Genomic DNA, 22,416 nt, shown 5'->3' on the forward strand with positions numbered 1-22,416 from the left:
TGTCATTTGTTACCCCCAAACTACCTAGTTCTCTCAGTGGAAATCTATTTTGATGAATTTCGAGAATATTAGTAACTGGATTTCTTCCATTTCTTCTTATTGTCATCAGAATCTCGATTCTGTCAGCTTCTGTCAAAGAGATACAGTTTGTTCTTGATGTGGTGCTGACATGCATGTGTAATGTGATTACATTTAAGATTACGACACCAAACACGCCTCATCCTTCAGCGGTGCTGACACTGGCCTTCATTCCTTCTTAAACTCTTTCAGTGAGATCCTAGCGAAAAAGCAGTCATCTTACTATATGATAGTCAAGTAAATTTATGTTATTGTCCTAGCTGTTTTGAATGAATCATGTTGCCAAGTATATGTGCAGCGCTTCAAAGCATCATTACTAGGTGGAAATCAAATCGATCATCATAGGTTCATCGTCACGGTCATACTATTGCTATGGACCAACAGGCAGGGTGGCAGTCCTTGCCACAGTACCTCCAAGTCACTCAGGTAAGACTCGCTTGTCTCTTCACTTTCCGCGGTACCCTCGGAGGGGGAAGGCAATGTCGTGAAGATGACGGCCGTTTGACTGCTTTGCCTGGCCATCAGTTCGTTAAGGATCAGGTGCTGTGCACGACTGGGAAGATCGTCGAATGACAGAGGAACAGACGCCTGGTTGGGATATCCGGAAGCACTTCTGGCCGCGGAGGAGGAACGTCGGGTATAAATTGATTCCAACCGGTTCGAGAAGCGCGGAGGCGATGAGCTTGGCGCAAACATGATGGACGGGCCCGCGTTTTCCTCTGTGCTAACTCTTGCTTCAGGTATGGGCGAGGAAGAGAATCGGATGCTAGATGGTGAGCGGCTGATGGGTGGCCGGGTAAGCCCAACTTTGCTCTTGGGAGATGCCTCTTCGCCCGTAGTGATGATGGATGGAATATCCTGCTTGGCTGTGGCTGTAATCTCCTGAGGTGTCGTTTGATCCGTCTTAGGCGAAGCCACGGCGTCATAATTTTGTGAATTATGATCATCAGTCTCCCGGGACCCCTCTTCCCCGTCGTCGTCGTCACTAGCGTACGGCTCAAATTCGCTATCACTGCTACTCTCACTTGCACTGCTGTCGTAATGAACGAGTGAATCAAGTAGGCGATGCGTCTTCATGCCTAGACTGACCCCTCCAAGCCCTTTGAAACTTGATATAGATCGCCGCCGCCGGGACTGGATATATTTTCTCAGTCCGCCGGCCATTTGACTCTGCGACCTCGTCATTTCGTGGCCCGATGCCCCACTCCAGCTGGACATTCTTTCCGGTAGACTCGCGAGGCTTAATTGGCCCGATACTTCTGGGGAATCTTTCGAGCTATTGCGGAACCGCCGTAGCTCCTGCCACCAGTCTTCATGCTCCAACACAGCGTGAACACGATCCTGGGCTTCCTTGGTATCCGGGCTCATGTCACCGTTGACAATGATGCGATACGCCTTCAAGTCGCCACATGCCAGCCAGAAAACCAGGACTTCCGCCTCGATTCGAAGTTTCTCAAGGAGGGCTTCAACCCTTCGACGCTCGTCTTCAACATCGGTCTCGTATTCCACAAATACCGCCACTCGAAGCTTATACGTCTTCTTCCACGAGGGGACTGTGTTTAAGATGCATCCTAGCTGAAGGATGAGGGTATATGTATCAAAGTTAGTCGTGAGGACATTTTGTTTGCTTTCATTATCTGCGCCAAGCTCGGCCGACATCTGAATAGGCCACAGATCGATATACTTTTTCTTATGCTGTCCATCTGGGCTTGGGAGCTCGAGATCTTCGAATCCTTTGGCCACGGCAACATTAATCCGGAGCTTGAAGAGTAGATCCTCAAGTATAGTCACATAGCTCTTGCAGCTCATAGAAAGGTCTTGCGCCTCATTCTCAGATGATTCACCTTGTGCCTCATGAGAGTTGTGTTTGCTGTTCGTAGAGTCTTTTCTGTGAGCAGGAAGCTGTAAGACTTCAGCAAGCGATTGACCTTTCCGAAACTGATCGATAACCACGATGTTGGGCCTCATCCCTCCAAGTCCAGAATTCAGGACGACATTTCTGACGCCCCACTCCACACTCGGAGCCACGGAAATGTTGACAAAGGCCTTGACTCGAGAGTACTCAACAAGCTTTGTCCATGCATTTTGCTGGCGACGAGCTTCTGGCACTGCGCTAGGGAAGTCATCCGTCACAAGCACGTGGCCCAGCACAAATAAGGCTCCTTTCTTCAGTGAGTTGCAGAACGAGACCATCTTGTACTGTTCATCGAGATTGGTCACGAAAAGCAGAATCTGAGGTCGCCAGAATTTGACATGTTCCTGGCGAAGGCGAAGCAAATACTTTCGCACTTGGTGGTAGATCAAGCTTTGGCTAACATCACCCCATGACTTCGGAGGCGAGGAGTAATGAATTAGCAAGAACAGCATAATGAGAATGCCAACACAGCCGGTGGCATAGACTCCGTCCACAAAGAACATGCTGGCACCGCACACCAAAGTCCCGGCTGCCGCAGTCTGCCAGTTGAAGTAGTGGAAAGATGGGCGAAAATTGGGCGCGGAGCCGATCTTCAGAAGAAAGCACGCTAAGTTCGTAACCAAAAATGTCATCAGGTACGTCATGGTAACAAAGGATGCGATCTGGTTGATATCAAAAAGCATTGTAAGCTGTGCGAATACAAAAGTCAAAATTATAGCATACACCGGGTCGTCACTCTTCTTGCTGCCTTTGCCGAAAAGACTCAGCCCAGGAAGGAGACTGTCGCGCGCAATGGCCTGGAGGAGTTTCGCAGAACCAATGACTCCCATCAAGGAGGAGAAGAACGACGTTGCAAACTCCCCCAGCAGTATAACGACACCGGAAACATTGACCAGCTGGAGGACGCTGGTATTCTTGTAGAATGACTCTCTGGTTATTGAGGCAGCCATTGCCAGGATCACAAGTGTATAAGTGACGAAAGTCAGTGCCAGTCCAGAGAGCGTTCCCTTGGGTATCGATTTGCTGGGATTCTTCAAGTCACCCGACATGCTGGCACCCGCGAATATTCCGCCTGTAGCAGGGAACAAAATTCCGAAGAGGTCTTGGAAATTTTCTCGTCCGTGGATTTGGCTACCAGCGGCACCCTTGGTGAGCCTAGGCTTCAGGTTCTCCAGCAATGTCTGCAGGCGAATGCCCGTAAATTCAACGTCCAACTTGGGGTTACTAAATGGTTTCATGGCAATCACGGAAACTGGGATGCTGAATGTTGCCACTAGTAGAATGACTAGCAGTCCGTGACTAGCCCTCGAGAACATGGAGCTCCCGGCCAAGCATATTGCAGTGCATAGAACCAAGACGATAGTTCCCCATAAGTACTGCCACCAGAATCCTTCTTCAAGAAAGTTGCCCCAGTTGCCCGATTCCGTGCCAAAATTCTGTGTGAAACAGTCAACGAGACCGACAGCATTCATGCCAGTATTCAGGACATAGCCTAGGTAGAATACGATGCCAATTGAGCCACCAAATTCAGGTCCTAGTGAGCGGGAAATCAGATAATATGCGCCGCCGCCTCTTACGGTTCCGTTCGTTGCGATGGCGGAGAGAGACATTGTCGTTACCAGGTTGATTGTATAAGACGCAACCAGAAGCCCTGCATTCGTCAGCAGTATTTCTAAATGGAGGAAGTTGTCCGAGGCAGCATATACTGACCTAGCATCCCAAGTAAGCCAGCTTGTCCAAGAACGAACCCAAACCGAAGGAACATCAGGATACTGAGCACATTCAGTGTTGTCGGCACGAAGACTCCAGAAAATGTCCCAAGCTTATGTGCAGTCTCCGATGCACGATGGGCCGATCCATTTTTTTCCTTCTTATCAGGACTCGGTTCTCTCAGCGGCCCTGCAGAGTGGGAGACATTGGCTGCCACATTGTCCGCCGAGGAATCCTGCCTCCCACTGTCTCGACGGTGCCACCACCGAGAGATACCACTGAAAAAGCCGGTCGACGACGGATGACGCTGATTATTTGACCTTCGCGAAAAGGCATTCAGCGGCTCATAGGGACGGGACGAGAGAGCAGACCTCCAATCGAGGAGCCTGCTGTTGTCCTCAGGAGATGCCTGGGCTGGGTCGTTTGGATCCAACCTGGAAACATCTTCTTCAGCGGTTCGTGTGGAAAAGTTCGGCCTTCGCCTCGACATCGGCCCCGATTTGCTTTTGTTCGGTCCGTTGTTCATCAAAAGACACAATCCTACACCTTATCGCAGTGGGGTCCCCACCCCTTCAATAGCACACTGGTCGCAGCCGAGATCACAACGGAAGAGTGTATCGACAAGGAAGCCTTTAGCGGAGATGGAAAGGCGACATGTTTTTATCATAAAGCATTATACTTGATTAAAAGCATTGGTGTGTTCAAAGACTCGAAAATCCGGCAAAATCGAGCTCAGAATGCCGCAATTGACTTGGCATCGCTGCAAGCCGCAAATGCTTGGAAGATCGGCAATGACCTCACCCAGACACAGAGACAAACAGTGCAAATTCCTCGTTAGTCACCAAGCACAGTCCCGTGCATCATCTTCCGTTAGCTGTTGTTATACTCATCTATACATGAGGAGAACGAAGGATGGACACTACCAATCTTCATTGATATAACGATAAGGATATTTTTATACAAACAAGGCATCGCTTCAGTGGGAGTTACAGCCAGTGGAAAATACAACCACTGCGGAATATACTCTTATTCTACGCCCAAGTCGCGTTGCCGCTTCTGCGCTGCCTTGCGCTGCCTCACTGCTTGTGAACACTCACCAAGTTGGGCGAAGCCTTGTATTGAGTTGTGCAGGGAGCATTGTATCTCTCAACTTCTTATCTTGTCGGCTACTGCTTGTCTAGTCCGTTGCGAAATGGCGTCATCGGGGAGAACAGACAACGGGGAGGGACCATCATATCAACCGGATCGCTCGACTCCTATGTCAACTCCGGCTAAGCGTTCGGAATCTCCTTCAGCAGACATCGGGTCAAGACATGCCTCTATTGCACGACTAGCTTCGCCAGTTCCTTCCCTTTCAACCTCATATTCGTCCAGACAAGTGCCTATACCAAACCAGTCTACGACAGGTAACGGACAGGACCTCGGCCGGGTGGATAATCCAGCCTCACTACCCGGCCCAGGACAGTCCATGATTGCATCTGCGCTTCAGGAGAGTCTTGGTCGCTCACCCCCGAGACTTGGAACTCCACCAAGACGAACCGACTCTCCTGCCTTACTGAATCAGCCGGTGAGGTCAAATTATGGCTCATTTGACAATAAAATAGGAAGGGAAGGCTCCATATATTCAAATGCGCCATTTGAGGATCCTGAGGTTGTGAAGAGACACCTCGTGCAACCGCAGAACGTTATCGAATCCAATAACTTTAGGGACCTCGCAAGCAACGCCGATGATGAATTCTCTAGCTTGCAATTGCAGGGAGGAGATATTACAAGACAGGTCTATAGGTGGGCTGAGGATGCCGAAGCCGGGAATTCGGTACGAAAACATCTGCGAAGTAAGAGTTTCAGTCTCAGTAGACCTACGCCGGAGGAGGAAACCATGGATATCAATACCATACGGGTCCCAGGAGGTTTCAGAAGAGACTTCATACGAAGGACTGCCGGTAGCCCTCATCCTGGAAGTACTGACGGCCGCGCAAAGGCGCCAGCGACTCATCATCAGCTCCATACCAGCAGCTTCCTGGAGTTTCTCACCCTGTACGGTCACTTCGCGGGAGAAGAGCTGGAAGAGGACGACGAGGTTCTGGGGCCTGATGAGTATTTCTCCTCAGAACCATGGGACGAAGCAGAAGGCAGAGAACCAGGCGAGGAGTCCGCTTTGCTCCGACCGGAAACTCCTGGCCGAAGGAAGCGTAAACCAAAACCGCGCGGTGGAACGGGAACCAACACAACGACAGGAGCAGCTCTCCTTTTGCTCAAATCATTTGTTGGCACGGGTGTTCTGTTCTTGCCAAGGGCTTTCCTGAATGGTGGGATGTTATTCAGCAGTTTGGTTTTGCTTGCTGTATCCATACTCAGCTTCTACTGCTTCATCCTGCTGGTCAACACCCGCTTGAAGATCGAAGGCTCCTTCGGTGACATTGGTGGTGCTCTCTTTGGAAAACATATGCGCCGGATCATCCTCGGGTCTATTGTTCTCAGTCAACTGGGATTTGTCTCCGCATACATTGTCTTCACTGCTGAGAACCTCCAGGCGTTCGTTCTGGCTGTCAGCAAATGCAAGTCGTTCATCGACATCAAGTTCATGGTGCTGATGCAATTGGTCATATTCCTGCCTCTTTCGCTAATTCGTGACATTGGCAAGTTGGGTTTTACCGCACTTGTGGCAGATGTGTTTATTCTACTGGGACTCATCTATCTCTATTACTACGACGTTGCCACTATCGTTTCGCAAGGTGGCATTTCGGATGTCAAAGCATTCAACCCATCCACATGGACTCTTTTCATTGGCACTGCCATTTTCACGTACGAAGGGATTGGTTTGATTATCCCCATTCAGGAGTCAATGAAGGAACCTCGTCGGTTCCCCAGCGTCCTTGCCGGTGTCATGGTCCTCATTACAATTGTCTTCCTCTCTGCTGGTGCTCTCAGCTATGCTGCCTATGGCTCCGCGACGCAAACCGTTGTCATTCTCAATCTTCCTCAGGATGATAAATTCGTGAATGCGGTCCAATTTCTCTATTCTCTGGCAATCCTGCTGAGCACGCCTCTGCAACTCTTCCCGGCCATTCGAATCATGGAAAATGAACTTTTCACTCGTAGTGGCAAGTATAACCCCGGGATCAAGTGGAAGAAAAACTGCTTCCGCTTCTTTCTGGTCATGATTTGCGCGTTTGTTGCCTGGGGCGGAGCGGATGACCTTGACAAATTTGTCTCACTCGTCGGCAGCTTCGCCTGTGTTCCGCTGATCTACGTATACCCGGTACGTCTCCAGCAACTGGATCTCCAGAAGTTTTTTCTGAAGTTACTGACTCTTGGTCCAACAGCCACTCCTTCATCTCAAAGCTTGTGCGCAGTCCAGGCGCCAGCAGATCGCCGATATCGCTCTTTCCTGCTTTGGAGTCATTTCCTGCATATATACGACTTCATTGACACTCGACAACTGGGTGAACTCTGACAACACCAAGCCTCCAGGATACTGCGATTCATGATTCGCACATCGATACAAATTTCTATCACGACTGTCTTTTGGTGGACTCGACCTATGCAGTATGAGACGACGATCCAATGCTATTTGGCACTTCGATTAGAGAGCAAGCGATTCATATCATTCTTCTGTCATTATACTCCTTGGTCATGTTCGAGCAAGCCTGCATATGCACTTCTGCCATGTGTCAACAGTTAGATCATTACGTCACTAGAGTCTAGCAGCCTTGCGTATATATTGCTAGTAACAAGCGAGATATTAGACCAATTGATGTGCTCAGATTCAGATGCAACGAGCACTGCTATAAGTCTCCCGGGTTCAAGCTCTCAGCGAGTCACACGGCCGAGACTATCCAAAAACAGCCAAGTACTGGCAGTGCAAAGCATTCATTTCTGCAAGAAACACTATGTACAGCCTCCAGGAGTACCTGGCCATCTCATCCACGTAGCACAGTTGATCAGAGCCGACAAAGCTATTCTCCGCTGGGATAGAAGCCGTCGGGTAATCCTCGAACGAGTCGACACTCAAAATCCACTTTTGCATTTGTCCGGAGTAGGTCTAAGTACTGCTGAGAAAGAGGGAGATTATATAGGGATGGCATCCACCCGGGAGCAACCAAGAAACACGCGACTAAATCGGGAGAATCACATCGTTTATGCGCCGGCTTCGGTGACTTCCTTGCCCTTCTTGGCGGCCTCTGCGAGCTTGGCTTCCCGGCCTCCCCAGCTAGATTTGAGAAGAGCTGTCAGTTACACTTTGGGTAATCGTGTTGAGAGAAGATGAAGGCACAAGGGGAACAGGTTTGAGGACGGCGGGTAGAGGACATACTTCCAGTAGCTCAGGTACCGGTATCCTTGAGTCATCTGAGCGGAGCAGTTGATGAAATGGCAGGCAAAGAGGAGGTAGTTCTTGGGAGAGACAGCGAGGGCGTAACGCATGAAGGTTGCGGAGTAGACTGTGAGCGCAGCAGTCATCTGTCCGGAGATACTGTTCGAGTATTAGTTGAGTGAGTCGACTCGTATCCGCGCAGGAGGTGCAAAGTAGATGGGAGGTTCAGGGCGGCATAAGAGCAGTCCAGTTCGAGATAGGGGGGCCATTGAACCATATCGTGAAGCTCAGAACGGGGTGCGACGACGACGTACATTTCAGGGTCCTTTTGAGTGTCCATCACAGCTGCAATGGGGATACCAAAGTTCGAGGCAGGGCCCCAGAAGTCTGAATTGGCAAAACCTCGTCAGCGTTTCTCATGCACATTATCCGGTCAGAACAGAACAGCATCCCGAGATCAGTTATGAAAGCCATCGGAAACCTGATTKCGCTTTCACGAGTACCGTCGCCGCCATTCATGGCAGGCCGATCTCGGGCGAGAGCGACAAGGTGAGGCATTGTACGTACGTGTTGAGCAGACATAATCCAGAACCTTGTTGGAACGGATCTTAGCATTGATCGCCTTGATTGCAGCGGCCATGTTGAACAATTATTCGATGAAGCAAGGGTAAGGGTCCAAAGACAAGTATCCAGACTCACTAACCAGGCACGTTTTGTTACTGTTCCCCGACCACGGAATCACAGCGCGGAGTTAACCGGTAATGTCACGTGAGACCTTACTTGATACGAGTACGAGCTTCAAGCGATATGAAGAGCTTTAAAACTTTTCAGAAGACATATTATGAATTGACTAGTGTATCGGTACTTTAGACATATTTAGCATTACTGCTTATCGATCCTAGACCAACTTCCTAGAGTTGATTCTCTTCGTAGGGACATTTCCAGCATCCGCACACGCCGCAACGCCGTTTGCCTGATAGAGATGTGTGCTGTATCTATTTGTCGGATAGACTTGAAATCATGGCGAGTCCTTTTTTCCTTTTCCTAGCTTCAGAATTTTTGCCGTGCTCAATTGACGGCCGGGATATTGTATGCCATCGTGCCGTTCCGGAAGTCAATTAATCATCTACCACCAAAGCCTGGAGGAGGGAAACCCCGGCCCTGACCGGGAGGTTGAAAGCCTGGTGGAGGCTGGAAGGCACCGGCTGCATCAAGCCCGGTTAGCAAAGAGTTAACCACATTGAACATTGAAAACTTACGAGGACCACCTTGAGGAGCAAATCCAGGTGGGGGACCGAAGCCAGCTAGGTACAGATGGTTAGTTTCGCATTTCGAAGGGAAAACTCTTTAAAAGGAAGGAACTCACGAGGTCCTCCAGGGGGTCCTCCACGGCCAGCAAATCCCGGAGGAGGTGCTCCAGGAAAACCACCCGGTGGGAAACCACCGAAGCCGCCAGGGGGCGGTGGTGGTCCTCCAACGCCAGCAACAGGGCCTCCAAGGCCGACAGGAAGACCTCGTCCAGCGGGCTTGCTTATTCCTGGGCCAGCAGCAAGAGTGGCAGCTGCAGCTGCAGCGCCAGGCGCACCTGTTCCAAGTCGCGCGGATGGTTCGGCGGGAGGTGGGCCATCAACGGAGCAGGAAACGACGTGAGTACCGCGCACGATTGTGAGACCGAGAGTCCGCTTCTCTTCCGCTTCGACAAGGGGAGCATTCGACGGTCCAGCAGCCGGCTTGGACTTCCGCTTGACGCGGCGGAATTCTTCTGTGTCTGCGAGTACGAGGTTCATGTGCTATAAGTCAGAAAAAGTTGTCATTAGCTACATGTATATGGGTCGAAAAGCACCTGGTAGAATTCACCTTATCGAATGCGAGCATTTGTCCCGTCATCTGTCGGCCGTCGGTCAGGGTAATCCTCATCCGATAGTTGATCTGCACGAATGTTAGAATTGGCGGGATGGCGAGCTCTAAAAAGTCATCGAATCAATGACTTACGAGGTTTTGCTGCAAGCGAACGCAGTGTCAGCTATGAAAGACCGCAGAAACATCATCTTCGACAAGAGAGACAACCAAGGGAACAGCATGACGAAAACTTACCATCTTGCCCTGCTTGTTGGCGGCCATGTTGGCTGGGCAATGCGCACGAATGCGACTTGGGAATAAAACCAAAGAATGTAGTGAGACAGTAGAAGATGGGCTCCTCTACTTGATCATTCACTTTTTTGAGCTTATGCGCCCGTAGATAGGTAATGGAGAATCCAGCTAAAGCAGGCGCTCCGACTCTATCATTCCGCTGGCACGGGAGTCGGAGTCGTGATCGAGACGCGGCTCTGCGCTTAGCGCCAAACGACCATGCCAAGACGCTAAGGGCTCTCGCTTCCCACACCAACCCACACATACACTTTTGCACACTTTTCGAACCTTCGATTCTTCCACTCAACGAGTCGACCAATCTAACGCCAAAAGCAGTCGCCATGGTATGTTGCCAGTTTTCTCTGCAAAGCCCACTACAATCGAAGAAGAAGGACAACTCTTTTTTCTAACAATTTATCGCTATGCAGTCGGACGGAAAGGACAAGAGCGCAAACCCCATGCGCGAGCTGCGCATCCAGAAGCTCGTGCTCAACATCAGTGTCGGCGAGTCTGGTGACAGACTTACCCGTGCTGCTAAGGTGCTCGAGCAGCTGAGCGGTCAGACTCCAGTCTACAGTAAGGACGCCCGAGTTCGATTTTGAATCCTTTTTTTGTCGATGAGGTTGGGACGACGAAGAGGAGGAAGATGAAGGAGCAAGAAGAAAAATCAAGAATCATGGGAACAGTACGGCTGATGGGACAACTCTTTTTTCCAACTATAGGCAAGGCCCGCTACACTGTCCGTACCTTCGGTATCCGTCGTAACGAAAAGATTGCCGTCCACGTTACCGTCCGTGGCCCCAAGGCCGAGGAGATCCTCGAGCGTGGCCTCAAGGTCAAGGAATACGAGCTGAGAAAGAAGAACTTCTCCGAGACCGGCAACTTCGGCTTCGGTATCAGCGAGCACATCGATCTCGGTATCAAGTACGACCCTGGTATTGGTATCTACGGTATGGACTTCTACTGCTGCATGTGAGTGGCCCTCGGTTCTATTTTTGGCTTCCCCTGGACTGCCAGTCAAGTCCATGGCTGACAATTGTGTCTTTTTTAGGACTCGCCCTGGTGAGCGTGTTGCCAAGCGCCGCCGCTGCAAGTCTCGCATTGGTACCAACCACAAGATCAACCAGGCTGAGACCATCAAGTGGTTCAAGAACCGCTTCGACGGCATTGTCCGGTAAATATTCCGTCCAACGGTCTGCGGAGGGGCCTCTTTGGGGTTGTGTGTTTTATGATGAATCGATAAAAAAGGCGGGCGTTTCTCTACATTGCCGCTCTGCTCTGAAATGCTTCTTTCTACCACGGCATATGGATAGGCGTGCTAGGAATATCAATCCACAATTCAAAAACGCATCCACTTTTCACAATGAAGGCTTCACAAAGGGTGATGTTTTCCGCATAACCATTGTTGAAAAGTTTTGCATGATGCTCCCATGAGTCCATGGACTGCTCATGGGATGTTCTTGGCCGTGGGGTCGATGGCTTTCATCCGAGTGCTTTCCGTCAAGGAACACTCTCGGTTGTGTCATTTATGTGGGCAGTCCAGGGTTGAAGTCGTAGGACTTGGGTCACCCAACCCTTTTCTGATGCCAGTCTGGTATCAGAACGGACACCCTTCTAGCACTGGCGTAGGCCGTCCATCGTAGGGTGTTCTTGCACCGTGTAGACTCTCGTACGGGCCGTAGCATTTCGCGCCAACTCATCAATGTCACCTCACTTTGCGGCAACTCCAGATTGACTGGGTATACAACAACATCCTGATCATGGGAACGCCAATTGCACACAGCGGTTACCCAGCGCAAGCTGAAGATGGTGTACGCTAGGTATAGGACATACGGCAACAGGCACTGCTATTCAGGAACCCATAACATTGACTCAGCCTTTCCTAAAAACCAGCAGCGCAATTATGCCGTAGGGAAAGCATCATGAACACTGTGAATATTCATTCTGATGGTGATATTAACACGGCTCATGCATTGCATTAACATGTACAAGCCAATTCAATTTCCCTTTCTTTCCTTCACAGCCATATCAACTCAATCAACGGCCCCTGGTGTACGTATTCCAGAGCTTCGAGAGGATGCCACCCTGCTCAGACTGCTCCAACCAACTCTGCCGACGAGCAGCCGCGTTAGGATCAGTGGCATTCCGCTTCGTGCTGTTCAAGCTTTCAAAGAGACTTGACCGTCTCCGCTCCCCGCTCCTAGTGCGTGGAGGGCTTGCTCCTTGGGCAGAAGTGTTGGACGACTCGGATGACGTTGAGTCCTATTCGGTTGTTAGCACCGAAAGACACAAACACAGTTGATGACGAAAGGAATTCTTTGAACAGTAGTTTCTAAGAAACTTATCAGACGTACATGTCTGTCGTCCATGTCGGTAGAGGGTCTTCTGCCGGGCGAGGTTTGCATAGTGCCGCCTACAACCCAGACACTGGGTTGTTCGTAGCGGTCACCTACAGTTCCATGCCAGTGGCGTTTTGGGGGTTCGGACCCGTCGCTCATTTTGGATGAATTGACTGAGTGTTGCGAGAGGTTGTTGGCAAGATAGTGGTTCCTAGTGGGTGTGATAAATTAGGCAACGCTCCAGTAGCAATTTGAATCAAAGTTGTTCTTGGATGAGGATCAATCAGAGAGATGTGATCTAAGATATAGTAGATAATAGACGCTTCAGGATGTCGGATGTAAACCCAATGAATAATCAAGAGCACAACCTTCCGGGGATTATAAAGATGACAAATGGAGATGCTAGATGTAAATCACTCACTTACCAACTGTTATGAAAGTTTGGCTGCTCATCTTGTGAAATGCCATGACTGATTGGTGTATATATAGCCGACTCCTCCTACCCAGCCAAGGGAAGCGTCTCCAGACGAGAGGGGTAAGTTACCTATCCTAGCTGCCCTAAGCAGTGAAACAACCTCCGCTGGGATGATGTATCGTGATTGTCAATTGCCTTCCCTGGAGCTTAATTGGGCAAATAAGAAAACGGATTGATCCTATGGTTGCTCGCAGCTGGTCATCCTTCCAGCAATTGGGATCAACCAAAGATTGGTACGATGATTCATCATGTTTGCAGAAGCGTCCAGGTCTGCTGATGGCAGCACTGATGGACATGCTCTAGGCGAATCACCGCTGAGGGACGACCATCCATGCCCAATCAGACTCCGGGATGTTCGGTTCAGCAAAGTGAGTCTCGATTGTACGTATGGTAAAAAGACAGCAGAATATCTGCGGCCGTCGTCGAGGTGATCTCGTGATGGCTGACGTCAAGATTCTTGCTTGATGCGGGGGAACCTCGATCGATTCATCCATGGAATCGTATTGGAGGGAACGGAATTGCGGATGTAATAGACGTCCATCTGATAAAGTATCCGTCGTGTCTCATGCCAAACTGAGCTCGATTGATACAGTTGATAGTTGATACTGTTTCTGATCGCGATAAGCATTCGTCGAAGGCTTTATCTCCGATTGGATCAGGAGCATACCCAGTTTGTGATGCCTCAGGCTGCAATCGGTCTCCAGTTCTGACGCCGCCGCCGCGGAATGTTATTTACTTTCCCCGCAAAAGCTGTCGGCTGCGACGACGGTCAACTTCGTCTGGTTGGCTCTCCCGTTGCTTTTGCCGACGAACTCACATCCATCTCAACTCATATCGCTTCGAGATTCGTTCGCTTGGATGTATTCTTCATCTAGCTCAGGTCCTCGGTTATCAGATGGCTTATCATCGCCAGGCCGGGGAAATCCCCCGCTCATAGGCCTCGTTATATATAATCGTAGCCAGATATTCTATCAATATGAGCCATTGGGACAAGAAAACGTACCCAGGGCGTAACAGAAACTGGTTGAGAGTCACAGATCAACATGGAAACCATTCGATATCCGTACGTGAAGTCTCTCGCCCACCGAGGCTATGTCCAAGGCGTCACCCTTACATCGAAAGCTACGAACACTCCCCTTTGTCGCTTCTTTGGTGGCATTCGCTATGGGTTAGCTCCCTCTCAGCGATGGCGTAGAGCCCAGAGACTACCATCGGATTACGCCTATGGAACCCGGGATCAGCCCGGTCAGAGTGACAGGCGTTCAGGTGTCTGTCCGCAACCTTCGTTCATGAACCTTCCTTTTGGAGATGAATGGACCGAGGATTGCTTCCAGTGTAATGTGTGGGTTCCTGTAGCAGAACCTCCCAAGGAAGGTCTGTCAGCTAAGACCTATGTACCTTCTTGGACACCGTCCTGAACTGGTTGGCTAACAGCGGACAGGGTGGCCGGTCTTTTTCTTTATTCGTAAGTCTTCTACGCTATTACAAGGGACAGACCATACCCTTGATGGATATTGTATTAACCCTTTCTGCGTTTTAGACGGCGGCTTTCTCCAGTTCGGTACTCCAAACAGCTTTTCGGCAGCAGCTTTTCTGGGTGAGACGGACTTCAATGCTGTCATAGTCATGCCCGCATATCGCCTTGGGGTCCTTGGTTTCCTTTCCTCTTCCGAGATTGAACAAGACGCCGCCTCTGCAGGAGAGACCGTGGGAAATCATGGCTTCTGGGATCAGCGTCTAGCGCTAGAGTGGACTAGAGACAACATCGCTCTCTTTGGGGGCAACCCGTTGCAGGTCACCATATCTGGTTATTCGGCCGGTGAGTCTCGGTCCAATCTTTTCGAATATCTATCCTCATTTCTCGTGCACCAGGAGCCTACTCAGTATTCTATCAGCTGGCCTACGACCTACAGCTCCCTCTAGAACAATCCGTCGTAAAACAAGCTTGCATCTGGTCCAACTCGCCCGCTGTCCAGCCCAAAATCCAAGCAGAAGCGCAGCTCCAATTCAACCAGCTCCTCTCCACTCTCAAGATCCCCACGTCCCTGTCCTGGAAAGAAAAACTGTCCCGTCTCCGCTCTATCCCAGCCAAGGCCCTGCTCGATGCAGCAACCAGCATCGAGCTGCACCAGTTCCGCCCAACAAGCGACGGCACCTTCATAGACCCAGCTCTCTTCAAGTCCTTGGACAACGGCACCTTCGCCCGCAAGCTAGCAGCCCGAAACATCCGAATCATGCTCGGTGAATGCCGCGACGAACGATTCCTCTACGCAACCTGGCACCCTCCGCAAAGCAACACCCTGCAATCCCTGCACCGCCGTCTCCTAGCCGACTACCCCCGTCACATCGCGGACGCCGTAATCAAAATCTACTGTCCGCACGGCCAGCTTCCCCCCGGCTGCGAAAACTGGCACACCGACGCCTTCGGCCTGATCTACGCCGATATGCAGGTCCACAAGACGCAGCGCGGGCTCGTCCACGCCCTGGCCTCCGGCAACGCTGGCCATCTACTCTACCGCTACCGCATCGAGAAGCGGCTCAAGTGCGCGGACCGGACGATCCCGCCCTCGTGGGGCGTCACGCACGCAACAGACCACTACCTCTGGTTCTGGGGCAACGGGGAGGCGCTGCAAGCGGAGGAGAAGCCCATGGTGCGGGAGGCGTTCATCGACCCGCTCACCAGGTTTGTCCGGGGTGACGCGGATGCGGATATCGGCTGGGGAACGGGGGATTACCGGCAGATGAGGACTCTCAGGCCCGATGGGTCGGTCCAGATCTGCGAGGACGGCCTGTGGGACGAGGCCATGCGGGTCTGGAGGGCGTTGCGAGAGGTGGGGGAGCCCGGCGAGGGCTCTACTTCTGCGAAACTCTGACGAGACGACAAGGATCGTTGGATGTTAATCCATGTGCTGTATATTGTCCCATCTGTGACTTGATTTTGTCTGAAATGAACCACCCAGCCCTGCCAAACTATTATGACACGGTCTATATTCCGGCTCACTTCGAGTAGATGCATTCTAGAGGGCAACTGCATGTGACGAGTTTGTGGAATTTGAAATAGCACGTTCATTGTGCTCAGAAATAGATTTGTTGACAGATATAGAAACAACCGACAATAAACCCCAACCCAGATACTATAAACGCTCTAAGCAGACAGCAGACATCAAAAGCCATTCCCATTTTCATGTCTCCATAGAAAATAAGCCGCGTGCGCGGCCTGTATACAAGACAATACATCCTCATTCATTCGTAATTTCTCTCTAGGCCTTTTTCCAGCTCTACGCCTTGGCGATCTTACAGATGAGGTCCTGGCCGTCCACGGAATCGCCTTCCTTAACGAGCAGGCCGGAGACCTTTCCGCTGTGAGGAGCAGAGATAACCATTTCCTATAATTCCATTAGCTTGTTTGATATGGTAGCATTTGCGCAAGAGATGCAAACTCACCATCTTCATGGCGCTCAGAACGGCAACGGGGTCACCCTTCTTGACCTCCGAACCCTCGTGGACACGGATTTCCACGACGACACCGCTCATGGGAGCGCCGATTTGGCTGCTGTCGCCAATATCGGCCTTGGGGCGGGCGGTGTTGTCGACAGAGGCCTTGTTGTCGTCCACAGTGACCTGACGGACCTCACCATTGACCTCGTAGAAGACTTCACGCTGACCGGTCTGCTCGGACAGGGGGCCGATAGCCAGCATCTTGAGGATCAGGACCTTACCCTGCTCCAGCTCGACGTGGAATTCCTCGCCGATCTCGGGCTTGGCCAAGAAGTAGCGGGTAGGCAGGATGGACAGATCACCATACTTCTGCACGAACTTCTTGTAGTCCTCAAAGACCTTGGGGTACATGGCGTAACTGGCCACGTCGTACTCGGTGGCGGAGCCATACTTCTCCCGGATCTGGTTCTTGATCTTGGCCAGGTCCAGAGGCTCCAGGTAGAGACCGGGGCGCTTGTCGAGCTTGCGGCGCTCACGCAGAGCCTTGGATCGCAGAGGCTCAGGGAAGCCGCCGAAGGGCTGGCCCATAAGACCCTCGAGGAATTCAAGGACAGAGCCAGGGAAGTCCAGCTCGCCAGCACGGGCGACAACGTCCTCGGGAGTCAGCTTGTTGGAGACCATGAACTGAGCCAGGTCACCGACAACCTTGGAGGTGGGCGTGACCTTGACAATGTCGCCTAGCAGATCGTTGGCCGACTCATAGGCCTTCTTGGTCTCAGCCCACTGCTGACCCAAGCCGAGCTGACTGGCCTGGAAGAGGAGGTTGGTCAGCTGGCCACCGGGAATTTCGTGCTCGTAGACCTCAGGGTCGGGGCCGGTCAGACCAGCCTCGAACGGCGAGTACAACAAGCGCAGCTGTTGCCAATAGGAGTCGATGGCACGAACGTGCGCCCGATTGAGCTTTGGGTCGTGCTCGGTGCCCTCGAGAGACGCAAGGATAGCACCAACGCTGGGCTGAGATGTCATACCGGACATGCTGTCGGTGGCGGCGTCGACGGCGTCAGCACCGGCCTGAGCGCAGGCAACCATGGAGGCCACACCGGTACCGGCAGAGTCGTGGGTGTGGACGTGGATGGGGAGGTCGGGGTAGCGCTCACGGATGGAGCCAACCAGCAGGCGTGCGGCCTGGGGCTTCAGCACACCGGCCATATCCTTGATACCAAGGATGTGGGGGTTGAACTTGACAATCTTGTCCACCAAGGCCAGGTAGTACTCGAGGTTGTACTTCTTCTTGGGGTTCAGCATGTCTCCACTGTAGCAGATGGTAGCCTCGACGACACCCTCGGCGGCCTGCACAGCCTTGATACCGACCTCGAGCTGGTCAACGTCGTTGAGAGCATCGAAGACACGGAAGATGTCGACACCGCACTTCTTGGCCTGCTTGCAGAAGTGGTAAATGGCGTTGTCGGGAAGAGACGAGTAGGCGACACCGTTGGCACCGCGGAGCAGCATCTGGAAGGGAATGTTGGGCACAGCCTTGCGCAGCTTGCGCAGACGGTCCCAGGGATCCTCGTAGAGGAAGCGCATGGCGACGTCGAAGGTGGCACCACCCCAGCATTCCAAACTGTAAGCGTTGGCATACGCGTAGCTCGTCTCCTTGGCGATGTTCAGCAGATCGATCGTGCGGACACGAGTAGCCAACAGCGACTGGTGGGCATCACGCCAGGTGGTGTCCATAATCAAGCAGCCCTTATTGGCACGGACGGCCTTGGCAAAAGCGGCGGGACCTTCACGGTCAAGGATCTGCTTCCAACCCTGGGTGCAGGGAACGCTCACGTCGATCGGCTTACCGGCGGCGTCCAGCAGGGTAGGCTTGATGATCTCGCCCTTGAACTTGGGCTCGCCGATCTGACCCTTGATGCTGCTGCCGTTAACGGCGACATCACCCAAGTAGGCAAGAAGCTTCTGAGCACGGTTCTGGCTGCCGACAAGAGCGAACAGCTCGGGAGTGTCATCGATGAAGGTGGTCCAGCACGTGCCATCGATAAAGGTGGGGTGGCTCAGCAGTGAGGTGAGGAAAGGAATGTTGGTCTTGACACCGCGAATACGGAATTCAACCAGAGCACGCACGACCTTGCGGCGGGCAATCTCGTATGTGGAACCACGGCAGGTACACTTGACCAGCATAGAGTCGTAGTGAGGAGTGATGATGGCACCAGCGAAACCATTACCGCCGTCCAGACGAACACCGTTCCCTCCAGCGGAACGGTAGACTTCGATCTTCCCGGTATCGGGCCTGAAGCCGTTGGCCGGGTCTTCGGTGGTGATACGGCATTGGATGGCGAAACCGCGGGTGGAGATGCGGTCCTGGGTCAGGCCCAGCTGCTCCAGAGTAGCGCCGGCAGCGATTTGGATCTGAGCAGCGACGATATCGATGCCGGTGATTTCTTCGGTGATGGTGTGCTCGACCTGAATACGAGGGTTGATCTCGATGAAATAGTAGCGGTTCTGTTGGTCAACCAAGAACTCGGCGGTACCGGCGTTGCGGTAGTTGACTGACTTGGCCAGCTTCACAGCATCGGCCAAGATGCGGTCGCGCACATCGGCAGGCAGATCCTTGGCGGGCGCGATCTCAACGACCTTCTGGTGACGGCGCTGGACGGAGCAGTCACGCTCGAACAGGTGGATGACATTACCGTGGTTGTCACCGAGAAGCTGGACTTCAATGTGTTTCGGGCGGTCGAGGAAACGCTCGACGAAGACGGTGCCATTACCAAAGGCGGACCGGGCCTCGGAGGTAGCACGCTCAAAGGCGTCCCGCAGATCGGCCTGGTCGCGGACGACACGCATACCACGACCGCCACCGCCGAAGGCGGCCTTGATGATGATGGGGAAGCCATAGGTGTCAGTGAAGGCCTTGACCTCCTCGTAGCGCTCCACGGGACCGGGAGTACCGGGAACCACGGGAACGCCGCACTTGATCGCCAATTGACGAGCAGAGACCTTGTCGCCGAGGGCGTCAATGGTCTCCGGCGTGGGGCCCACAAAGACAATACCGGCCTGCTCGACCTTGCGAGCAAACTCGGCGTTTTCAGACAAGAAGCCGTAACCGGGGTGAATCAGGTGCACACCATGCTCCTGAGCAATCTTGACGATCTCATCGATGGCCAAGTAGGCGGCGACGGGGGTATATTGACCGCGACGGCCGATCATGTAGGCCTCGTCGGCCTTCTGGCGGTGCATGGACAGACGATCCTCATACGAGTAGATGGCGACTGTCTGCAAGGAAAGTTCGTGGGCGGTACGGAAGATACGGATGGGAATTTCACCACGGTTGGCGACGAGGATCTTTTGGAATTGCATGATGGCTGAGTTGGCACGTAGCCGGCGGTGGACCGAGTCTCTGTGGTGCTCATGGTGATCATCGACGAACTCGGTGTCATCGACCGCCTCCTCGGGCTGGCGAAAGGCAGCAGCCATGCTCGGCAAATGTGTGATTAATGAGAAGGAAAAGTGATTCAATCAGCTGGCCAAGTAGTTGCCACTGCTGCTGGTGGTGATAGCAGCGATCAGTAGTTGTAGAAGATGGGAGACGGAGCCAAAGGGGGGAGGAGAGGGAGACGATGGGGAGTGTAGCAGAAGAGGAGGTTCAACAAGTGAGGTGCGGGAGAAGAAAAGGAAGGTTAGAAAGCGGGGGAACTTGGAGTTTAGAATGGAGACGCAAGTGAGGCGATCCAGGGAGAAAGAAAGAAAGGTATAAGTAGGAAAATAATGAGTCACCTTGGTGGAAGAGGACGACAGATCAAGGGAAGCTTCCCGCGGGGCAGCACAAGAAGCAAGAAAATGGACCGGTTTCGGCAGCGGAGGAGATGAGCGGCCAGAACAGGAGGGGCGGGAAAGGTTGGAACGACTCCACGGGTGGAATAGGCGGCGTGACGGTCAATGGGGATAAAATTGGAGCTGGTAGAATTGATGCAGGGATGAACTGGAATCAATTGATCGAGAGCAGCAACAGAGGAAGCTGATGAAGGACGAGAAGCGAAGGTGATGGAATGATGTTGTTGATAACAAGGAGCGGGGGATTGGGAGGGTGTGATAAGGAGGATCGACCTGCCTGAGGCCAATAATAATACTACTAATACTACCCAGAGGTACTCCGTACACAACCTAAGTAGTACTACCAATCATCTACATCTAACAATCATATGATAAATCTATTGACCGTACTTGCATCCTGATGATGCAGAACTATGGAGTATACAAAAACAATAATATCACAAATGCGACCCTGATCGACTTCTTGGAAGTCTTGGATTTAGCTCACCGGTACACCGGGCAGCGGGGGATTCCATGGATTGTCCGCAGGCTTTTTCCCTTTTGTACAAATCGTTGTACAAATCGTTTTACTCTACTGAAAATCAGATATTGGACTATCTTTCGACATTCAGCCAGCACAAGTATCCGCTCGACCGAACCATTGGTGGATGAAATATTAGTTAGTTAATTGATTTTGTCGTTAGTTATCTAGACTATCTATCTACTTCTTAGAGGATTGGCTTGCAAGGGTGAAGCAGAAACACAGAGAAGAACCGAATCCCTCTGCATGATCATCACGGTGAAGATGCTCGGAAAATGACACAATAATAACCTCCAAGCTAAGGTACATCCACAAGGCTTCATGTCATATTCTAAAATATCGACTACCGAGAAAGAATCGGGTCATTCAGGTCCCTCGATCCCTACAACCTCGGGCCCTCGGGAGATAACCAATCGATCCATCCTGGATGGTGAGGAACTACTTTCCCAATAGCATTGTTTCCAGAACAGTTAGTCGTTCCTATCTTGGGATGGGGGATCTCATGTTTCCAGAACGAGCCCACCCACAAGCCCACATGCTTCCACTAATCTCCGTAGGTAAACGGCGCTAGGCGCGCGCTCTGGGTCTGATCGGCAGCATTGCCGGACAACGGATTCCGTGAAATCACGTCACGTCCATCTAGGATCTTTTCAAAAAATTAACGGTTCTGGTTACGGAGTACGGAGTAGTTTAGGTAGACCAAGGTCATCGCAGCCACAAGAAACGCAAATCGTCTGCAATCTGACTGGTTCTTCTTGTTGCCAACGCTCTCGGACTGGAATGCCCCGACCGATCAACGGACCAGAGTAAGAGTTATCCAATTCCATCAGCAGTCCCAAAGAGGTGCAGGTAGAGATTACCTAAATTCTAAACTTGGCAGAAAATCTCATTTGGCAATTGGTATACCGACAAGACGGGGACAAGCTGGATCTCTCCGAGAGGTCATCTGACCTCTACACATCCCGTCCCCTGGGAACACAATATAATATCTAACATTATAGCCAGTAGCGTGTAGCTATGTAACTGTGGAGCGCTTGATTCTATCGACCACCACGCAGTACTATGCCAGCTTCTCAGTTCCATCTCGGGTAATTCTATCTCTGAAGTCAGTAATGCAGAATCCACGTACTTCGTACTCTCCTAGACTCCTACATCAACCCGGCACCGAAATGCAGCCATGATCTTGTCCCTTGCTCTAGCACACTGATCGCTACGCCATCTGTATGGAGTATCACAGTCCATCATCAGCCGGAGTTCAGCACCTTCAACCACGCAACTCATTCTCTCTCGCTTGCCGTCCTGCTGCATCTCTACAGTTCAAATCCGTCGGTCGTTCTTGACGTTGGCCTCCTCGGCGTCTCCACGAGTCGCCATCCCCACAGGAAAAGTTCGCTGCCCCGAACCGTCCGGGCTAATCTATTTCCCTGTCCTAACAACCATCCAGTTCCTGCATTCCTTGATGCTTCCTTCTAACCGATCAAGACCTCATCCATTATTCATTGTCGGAAGCAGCTCGTAGAATGTAGACTAAGCAGTCAGTGGACCGGCAGCCATGGCGCAATACTGTTCCTGTCGTGGAAGATACTAGTTTATTCACCTGGCACGAAAAAAAGGTACAAATGTTCAAAGCCTATCAAATACATTGGTACGAAGAAATAA

The 22,416-nt window shown here is 51.8% G+C and overlaps 8 protein-coding genes across 8 annotated transcripts; 3 read left to right on the forward strand and 5 right to left on the reverse strand.

Moving 5' to 3' along the window:
• Positions 1-417: 417 nt before the first annotated feature.
• Positions 418-4,193, reverse strand: Asppvi_000815 (putative cation chloride cotransporter; the record flags this gene model as incomplete). The annotated part of the gene is made up of 2 exons (XM_043297121.1): positions 418-3,644; positions 3,704-4,193. The coding sequence occupies 2 exons, from the start codon at positions 4,191-4,193 to the stop codon at positions 418-420; spliced, it is 3,717 nt and encodes a 1,238-aa protein (XP_043153056.1).
• Positions 4,194-4,895: 702 nt separating this feature from the next.
• Positions 4,896-7,194, forward strand: Asppvi_000816 (putative amino acid transporter; the record flags this gene model as incomplete). The annotated part of the gene is made up of 2 exons (XM_043297122.1): positions 4,896-6,965; positions 7,030-7,194. 2 exons carry the CDS (start codon positions 4,896-4,898, stop codon positions 7,192-7,194), a joined length of 2,235 nt encoding a protein of 744 aa, XP_043153057.1.
• A 649-nt stretch (positions 7,195-7,843) lies between these two features.
• Positions 7,844-8,658, reverse strand: Asppvi_000817 (pyruvate transporter MPC1; the record flags this gene model as incomplete). The annotated part of the gene is made up of 4 exons (XM_043297123.1): positions 7,844-7,916; positions 8,019-8,177; positions 8,333-8,405; positions 8,586-8,658. The coding sequence occupies 4 exons, from the start codon at positions 8,656-8,658 to the stop codon at positions 7,844-7,846; spliced, it is 378 nt and encodes a 125-aa protein (XP_043153058.1).
• Positions 8,659-9,140: 482 nt separating this feature from the next.
• Positions 9,141-10,139, reverse strand: Asppvi_000818 (small nuclear ribonucleoprotein-associated protein; the record flags this gene model as incomplete). The annotated part of the gene is made up of 5 exons (XM_043297124.1): positions 9,141-9,223; positions 9,278-9,322; positions 9,385-9,808; positions 9,876-9,947; positions 10,113-10,139. The coding sequence occupies 5 exons, from the start codon at positions 10,137-10,139 to the stop codon at positions 9,141-9,143; spliced, it is 651 nt and encodes a 216-aa protein (XP_043153059.1).
• A 350-nt stretch (positions 10,140-10,489) lies between these two features.
• On the forward strand, positions 10,490-11,326 carry Asppvi_000819 (60S ribosomal protein uL5; the record flags this gene model as incomplete). The annotated part of the gene is made up of 4 exons (XM_043297125.1): positions 10,490-10,492; positions 10,577-10,724; positions 10,871-11,120; positions 11,200-11,326. 4 exons carry the CDS (start codon positions 10,490-10,492, stop codon positions 11,324-11,326), a joined length of 528 nt encoding a protein of 175 aa, XP_043153060.1.
• Positions 11,327-12,185: 859 nt separating this feature from the next.
• Asppvi_000820 (uncharacterized protein) lies at positions 12,186-12,646 on the reverse strand (the record flags this gene model as incomplete). The annotated part of the gene is made up of 2 exons (XM_043297126.1): positions 12,186-12,410; positions 12,503-12,646. 2 exons carry the CDS (start codon positions 12,644-12,646, stop codon positions 12,186-12,188), a joined length of 369 nt encoding a protein of 122 aa, XP_043153061.1.
• Positions 12,647-14,005: 1,359 nt separating this feature from the next.
• On the forward strand, positions 14,006-15,835 carry Asppvi_000821 (putative carboxylesterase; the record flags this gene model as incomplete). The annotated part of the gene is made up of 4 exons (XM_043297127.1): positions 14,006-14,336; positions 14,404-14,427; positions 14,503-14,781; positions 14,835-15,835. 4 exons carry the CDS (start codon positions 14,006-14,008, stop codon positions 15,833-15,835), a joined length of 1,635 nt encoding a protein of 544 aa, XP_043153062.1.
• A 405-nt stretch (positions 15,836-16,240) lies between these two features.
• Positions 16,241-19,880, reverse strand: Asppvi_000822 (pyruvate carboxylase; the record flags this gene model as incomplete). Its single annotated transcript, XM_043297128.1, has 2 exons — positions 16,241-16,348; positions 16,407-19,880. 2 exons carry the CDS (start codon positions 19,878-19,880, stop codon positions 16,241-16,243), a joined length of 3,582 nt encoding a protein of 1,193 aa, XP_043153063.1.
• Positions 19,881-22,416: the final 2,536 nt, after the last annotated feature.

Source organism: Aspergillus pseudoviridinutans (assembly GCF_018340605.1).
Source record: "Aspergillus pseudoviridinutans IFM 55266 DNA, scaffold_1, whole genome shotgun sequence".
Taxonomy (NCBI): Eukaryota; Fungi; Ascomycota; class Eurotiomycetes; order Eurotiales; family Aspergillaceae; genus Aspergillus; species Aspergillus pseudoviridinutans.